This window comes from Chaetura pelagica, unplaced genomic scaffold, assembly GCF_000747805.2.
Source record: "Chaetura pelagica isolate M959 unplaced genomic scaffold, ChaPel_1.0 scaffold20, whole genome shotgun sequence".
Taxonomy (NCBI): domain Eukaryota; kingdom Metazoa; phylum Chordata; class Aves; order Apodiformes; family Apodidae; genus Chaetura; species Chaetura pelagica.
In genome coordinates this window covers 3,242,318-3,248,500 of record NW_009951958.1, presented here as the reverse complement: position 1 = coordinate 3,248,500, position 6,183 = coordinate 3,242,318, and the positions used below count along the sequence as shown (strand labels likewise).

General features: G+C 61.2%; 2 protein-coding genes across 2 annotated transcripts in view; both read left to right on the top strand.

Annotated features, from left to right (window-relative positions):
• The first annotated feature begins 1,322 nt into the window (after nt 1–1,322).
• LOC104391076 (intestinal-type alkaline phosphatase-like) lies at nt 1,323–4,037 on the top strand. The gene is made up of 10 exons (XM_010000304.1): nt 1,323–1,530; nt 1,722–1,837; nt 1,911–2,085; nt 2,175–2,347; nt 2,456–2,590; nt 2,670–2,739; nt 2,854–2,988; nt 3,097–3,288; nt 3,431–3,547; nt 3,751–4,037. The coding sequence occupies exons 1-10, from the start codon at nt 1,323–1,325 to the stop codon at nt 4,035–4,037; spliced, it is 1,608 nt and encodes a 535-aa protein (XP_009998606.1).
• Nucleotides 4,038–4,865: 828 nt separating this feature from the next.
• The window catches only part of LOC104391066 (intestinal-type alkaline phosphatase-like), a 3,483-nt gene continuing 2,165 nt past the window's right edge, over nt 4,866–6,183 (top strand). The window contains exons 1-4 of the mRNA XM_010000294.1: nt 4,866–4,935; nt 5,472–5,588; nt 5,703–5,818; nt 6,064–6,179. Coding sequence (XP_009998596.1) covers nt 4,866–4,935; nt 5,472–5,588; nt 5,703–5,818; nt 6,064–6,179 — 419 coding nt within the window. The remainder of the gene's footprint in view (nt 4,936–5,471; nt 5,589–5,702; nt 5,819–6,063; nt 6,180–6,183) is intronic.

The following is a 6,183-nucleotide window of genomic DNA, read 5'->3' as shown; positions in this document are numbered from 1 at the left end:
CGTGCTGGATACAACACTCTCCCTGGGAGCTGACAAGCCATCAGAGGGCTTGCCCTGCTGGCAGTGTCCTTCCAGGTGGCCTGGTGCCACCACATGTGGACAATACCTTCAGAGATGGAAGCAGGTTGGACCCTCCCTGGGTCTCCAGCTCCTTGCCAGGCACTGGTGCCACTGGGCTGTCCCCTGCCCACAGCAGGTTCCTCACAGCCTGGGTGTGCTGGCACTGGCTGCCCCGGGGCCTGACAGGGAGTGTGTGACTGTGTCCCCTGGGAGACACTGAGAGCACTGACAACAAAGACAAGATGTCTTCCCCATACCCTTCAGCCCAGTCTCCCTCTCCTCAGGTTTGTCTTGGGAGAAACAAGGCTTATCCAGCTCCACCTGGCTCACCCTGTCTGCAAAAACAGCCCTTTGCCCTGCACCCTCCCTGCTGCTCCCTGGGGTCCCACAGGCAGCCACCACCTTGGGAGCTGGGGGGCCCCAAGGTGACCTGGTCCCCAGTCAGGGACTGGAGATCCCCAGGCAGGGGCTGAAGGTCCCCAGGGAGGGGTTGAAGGTCCTTCCTTGCTGGTGAGGGGGAGGGATGGCCCCAGGGAGGGCTGGGGGCACTGGGAGGGCCCTGGGCAGGGCTGGGAGATAGTCTCTGAATGTTATCAGCCCATCGTCTCAGCCCTCCGGCAGGACAGGCAAGGGCCATAAAGGGTTGTCCCTCTGCCCTGGATACAGGCAGCATTTGGGGAGGGAGCCAGGGTGGACAGCATGGGACAGCTGCTGTGCCCTGGATCCTGCCTTCTCCTCTGCCTCCTCGCCCGGTTCTCCATTGCAGCCTCAGGTGATGGGTCATTTGGGACAGGGAGGGTAGGAGCCCTTGGTGGGAGGTGGGGCTGGTGCCACTTCTGGAGGGGGCTCCGGGGACCCTGTCACCTTCCCATGGGATACCAGCGAAGGCAAACCCTCCCAGTCACCTCAGGGTGGCTTGAAACCCCAACTTTTGAATGGGTTTTTCTCAGCCCCCACCAAATCCAGCCCTGACCCAGTTCCCCCAGCCCTGCTGTCCCTGGCAGTGGCTTTGGATCAAGTGGCTTGATAGCCACAGCCCACTGTGATTACCTGGACATGACACACTCATCACTTGGGGGCTGATGCTTTGGCATCTCATCCCCTCTGCCAAGAAGCATAAGGAACTTCCCTGCCAAACTGTGCCTCAGTTTCCCTCTCTGCAGACAGGTTCTGGGCAATGCTGGCTGATCCCCAAAGGTTTCCTGGCCCCTTTGGGCCCCCAGGAAGGGAGCTCAGAGCAGCTGAATTTGCCTGGGGTGGAGATGCCCACTCTGATCCTGGGGGAAGATGTCCCTGGGGACCTTCAGGGTGCCCAATGCCCCAACAAGCCCCCAGCTCTACTCTTGCCTCCAGACACCGAGAAGACCCCAGACTACTGGAATGAAGGGGCCAGGAGGAGGCTGGAATCAGCCCTGTCCTTGCAGCTAGCAGCACAACGGGCCAAAAATATTATTCTCTTCATGGGTGACGGTGAGTCCCCCAGGTCACAGCCCGACCTCACAGCTCCACAGCTTTGCAGCAGCCAGAGGACATGGCTGACAAAACGATGGGGCTGGTGCAGGTCCATTCCTCCCAGACTGGCCCTGGGCACTGTCCAGGGAGGGCAGGACTGTCCCTGATCCCAGCCCATTGCCACCTGGTGGCTCTGCTGTGCCCCACAGGCATGGGCTTGTCCACCATGTCAGCAGCTCGGATCTACAAGGGGCAGCTGGCTGGCGGCTCGGGCGAGGAGAGCGTCTTGGCCATGGAGACCTTTCCCCATGTGGCCCTGGCCAAGGTGGGAAGGGCAGCACTGAGGGATAGCTGCTCTGCCCCTGCCCAAAACTCCACAGGCCCCCACTTTCTTCCAGACCTACACCATCGACCGGCAGGTGCCTGACAGTGCTGGCACGGGCACAGCCTATCTCTGCGGGGTGAAGGCCAACGCCAAGACCCTGGGGCTGAGTGGGGCGGCCACTTACGGCAAATGCCGCAGCTCCTTTGGCAACGAGGTGGACTCCATCCTCCACCGGGCCAGACTGGCAGGTACAGGACAGTGGACAACCCTGTCAGAGAGCCTGGCATGGCACAGCAGGGCTGGACAAGCTCCCCATAAACCCTTGTCCGCGCTGCAGGCAAGTCGGTGGGCATCGTGACGACCACGCGGGTGCAGCACGCGTCCCCCGGGGCAGCCTATGCCCACTCGGCCAGCAGGAGCTGGTATGCTGATGCCAACATGCCCAAGGAGGCCTTGCGGGATGGCTGCAAGGACATCGCCTACCAGCTGGTGCACAACACAGACATCAACGTGAGCCGGGAAGCGGGCATGGGAGGGAAGGACACTGGGGACATTGGGAGGGTCTGCTGAGCTGTAGGGCTGTGGCAGTGCTGGTGGCAGCTCCCTACTGCCTGGCAGGTGATCCTGGGTGGTGGGCGGATGTACATGACCCCCACGCGGACCCGAGACCCTGAGTACCCAGAGGACTCGGCTCAGAATGGCATCAGGAAGGACGGCCTGGACTTGATTGCTGAATGGCTGAGTTCCAAGCAGGTACCGTGCCAGGGTGGAGGTGACTTGATGCTGGGCACGAGGCACAGGGTGTTGGCACTGGCTCTGTTCTCGCTGGCAGGGTGCCCGCTATGTCTGGGACAAGAAGGGCCTGGATGCAGTGAAGGATGACTCCGTAAGCCACCTGATGGGTAAGAGCATCACTGACTGTGCCACTGCAACACCTCCTCCTCCTCCCCACTTTGGCATGCTTGTAGAGGCATAAAGCAGCACTGATGTGGACCTCCCAAACCTATCTCCCCCAGGCCTCTTCGAGCCCAAGGACATGAAGTATGAGCTGAACCGCAACAGCTCCATGGACCCCTCCATCGTGGAGATGACAGAGAAGGCCATTCGCATCCTGCGCAGGAACCCCAACGGCTTCTTCCTCTTCGTGGAAGGTGAGTAGCCCCAGGTGGGCAGTATGGCTGGGGTGGGACATGAGTCCTGGAAGAAGGTGGGTGTCCCAGAGGACCGGGTAGTGGTTGACAGCTGTGTTCCCTCTGTAGGTGGCAGGATTGACCATGGCCACCACAATGGCCGGGCCAAGCAGGCGCTGATGGAGGCCGTCATGCTGGACCGGGCAGTGGCGCGGGCAGGCGAGCTCACCTCCCCTTCTGACACCTTGACTGTGGTGACAGCTGATCACTCCCATGTCTTCACCTTTGGGGGCAACACACTGCGTGGCACCTCCATCTTTGGTGGGTCTTGGGTAGGGGTGATAAACATCCCTGTTCCCACCTCCCCTTTTTGCTCCCACTGGAGGTTGAGCTGGCCAAGGTGGGGAGCAGGGGGGAGGTACCCAGATGGGACAGGGAGTGACAATGTCTTTCCCTGTACCAGGGCTGGCCCCCAAGAAAGCCAAGGACAAGCGAGCCTACACCAGCATCCTCTATGGCAATGGTCCTGGCTACAGCATCCGCAACGGGGGACGCCCAGCTGCCAGCCTCCCTGCTGCAGGTAGGAGGCTGCTGGGGATGGGATGGGGGCATGGGGTGGCTGGGGGCAGCAGCCCAGGGGGTGCCAGTGCCACCGCATGGCTCAGGAGTCACTTAGGGAGGAATTGCCCTGACCCTGGGGTGATGGGACCTGTGCTCCCATCCCTGCGATGGGTTGGGTGAGCCTGCTGCCCCCAGCCCTGTTTCTTCTGCCCTCCTCTGCAGAGGACAAGGACTACAGGCAGCAGGCAGCTGTGCCCCTGGAGACAGAGACCCACAGCGGGGAGGATGTGGTGGTGCTGGCCCGGGGTCCCATGGCCCACCTGTTCCACGGGGTGCAGGAGCAGCACTACATTGCCCATGCCATGGCCTATGCCGCCTGCCTTGAGCCCTACGCCACCCAGCCCGGGTGCATGGCAGCCCGCAGGGCCTCCCAGGGCACCCAGTGCTCCCCACAGCCCCTACTCACCCTTCTGGCCCTCTGCATGGCTGCCCACATGGTAAGGGGCTGAGCCATCTGAGCCCCACTTCAACCCAGGCTGCCTGGATCACCCCTGAGCTACCCCCAGCTGCTTCATCTGGGGGCCTTGAAGCTGGGTCCCCATTGTGACCAGGATCAAGGGGTGCAATAAAACACAGGTTGTTCGTCTCCATCTGCCACGTGAGGGTTTGCAGTGGTGGTCACCATCTAAGGCACTGCCCCGTGCCTCAGTTTCCCCAGGTGGTCATGGCTCCTAATTTCCCCGCAACACCAGCACTGGACACACTGAGGTAAAGGAGGTGATGAAATGAGCGAGTGGAGACAATGTATCCCCAGACTTTTCCCAGCTGGGGCACAGTACACAGGGTTGGTACCTTCCTGGCAAGCGCTGAGCAAGGAGCAGAGTTCTAGACCGGATCAATTAATTTATTGCTCAAGAAAGAGCTGTGCAGAGAGCAGAGCTGTTCAGTGCATGAGTGACCCCAGGTGCTCCCAGTACCTCTGTTGCCCCAGTTCTGATGCTCAGCACTGCTTGTGCCACCCTGGGCCAGGGCACATGCCCACCTGGCACCACAGCCTAGATGGGAATGACACCTGCCGGGCACTGCCCGTCACCTCACCCCTGTATCTGCACCCCAATTCAGTCCATCCCCCAGCAGCAGTACGATGATGTGCCAAGGAGGTGCCTGCAGACCAGCCCCATGGCCTTTGTGCTGCCTGCGCGGCAGGACGCCAGAGTATGGGAGATGTGCAGAACTTCCCCACACACCCCACAAGGGCTGATCCTGGTCCAAAGTCCCTCCCCAGTTCTGCTGGAGTTGCGGACACTGTCAGTGGCTGTTGGCTACCGGATCTCACCATGCAGCTCCTGACAGCCCTCATCCTCTGCCTGGGCCTCTGGGCAAGGCTCAGCGCTGCTGTCATCCCAGGTGGGGACAAGGATGGGGATGGGTGCTGGGTTGGCTGCAGTGGGTGCCTGGGGAAGTGGGGCACCTGGCAGGGTATCAGCCTTACTGACCGCAGGGAGCGTTTGGGGGAGGGGGTCAGGGCTTGCCTGGCTCTGCAAGGGTTAATGAGGGCTTTTCTGGGGACCTTAAGCCAGTTTTCCTCTGTGGGATCAGGTTCCTTCTTGCTTCTGGACTGGAGGGTCAGGGGAGTTGCCTGTAACCTCTCCTCTCCATGGATGTGGCCCCATCCCATCTGTCAGTTTCCCCCATCATGTCCTTTTTTGCTGCCCTTTCCTTCTCTGCCCTGGCTCACCTGAGCTGGGAGGTTAATGCAAGCCCATATGGCCTTTCCCCACCCCAAACAGGACCCTGACCTGCTTGGTCCATGTGAGAGACAGCCCCAGCATGGGGATGCACAGGGAACAGGTACCCCTGGGATGCAGGTACCCCAGGGGTGTGGGTGTCTTGGGGCTGTGGGTGCTGGCAAACTGGGACTGACAAGTGCTGCCCTGTCCCAGTGGAGGAGGAGGAGCCATCCTTCTGGAACAAGCAGGCAGCTGCAGCCATCAAGGCCTCCTTGAAGATCCAGCCCAAAATCAGCCAAGCCAAAAACCTCATCCTCTTCCTTGGGGATGGTGAGTCCCACTGATAGCCCCAGCAGGCAGGCTGGCAGGGCCAGTGCCCCACAGAGTGGATGTGAGGAGCGTACCTGGTCCAGAGGGTGACCAAGACCCTCTCTCCTCACCCAGGATTTGGGATCCCCACCATCACAGCCACCCGCATCCTGAAGGGGCAGGAGAAGGGAAATCTGGGCCCCGAGACCCCCCTTGCCCTGGATGCTTTCCCCTACGTGGCTCTTTCCAAGGTAATCCCCCCCCACTCTGGGTATGGGGCCAGAGTGATTTCAGGCACAGGGTCAGGGTGATGCCCATGGGGCTGCTGCCACAGAAGCATCCCAGGATGCAAATATGGGGTGCACAGGGTCCCATCCCATGCCACACTTGTCCTTGGGGGAGCAAATGAGTGTGGCAAGAGGTGCTGCAGGGGGTACCCCACCAGGTGCCTCTGCCAACAGCCCTCTGCCCTGAGCCTGGCACGTGTCCTCGGCAGACGTACAACGTGGACCGGCAAGTCCCTGACAGCGCGGGGACGGCCACAGCCTACCTGTGCGGGGTGAAGGGCAACTACCAGACAGTGGGGCTGAGTGCAGCCGCCCGCCACTACCAGTGC

Excerpts from the sequence above, each read along its gene's own strand:
- LOC104391076 (XM_010000304.1), top strand. The coding sequence starts at position 1,323 with ATGCCCACTCTGATCCTGGGGGAAGATGTCCCTGGGGACCTTCAGGGT. Across the intron at positions 2,348-2,455 it reads TGCACAACACAGACATCAAC|GTGATCCTGGGTGGTGGGCG; the intron begins GTGAGCCGGGAA and ends ACTGCCTGGCAG. Across the intron at positions 2,740-2,853 it reads CTCCGTAAGCCACCTGATGG|GCCTCTTCGAGCCCAAGGAC; the intron begins GTAAGAGCATCA and ends TATCTCCCCCAG.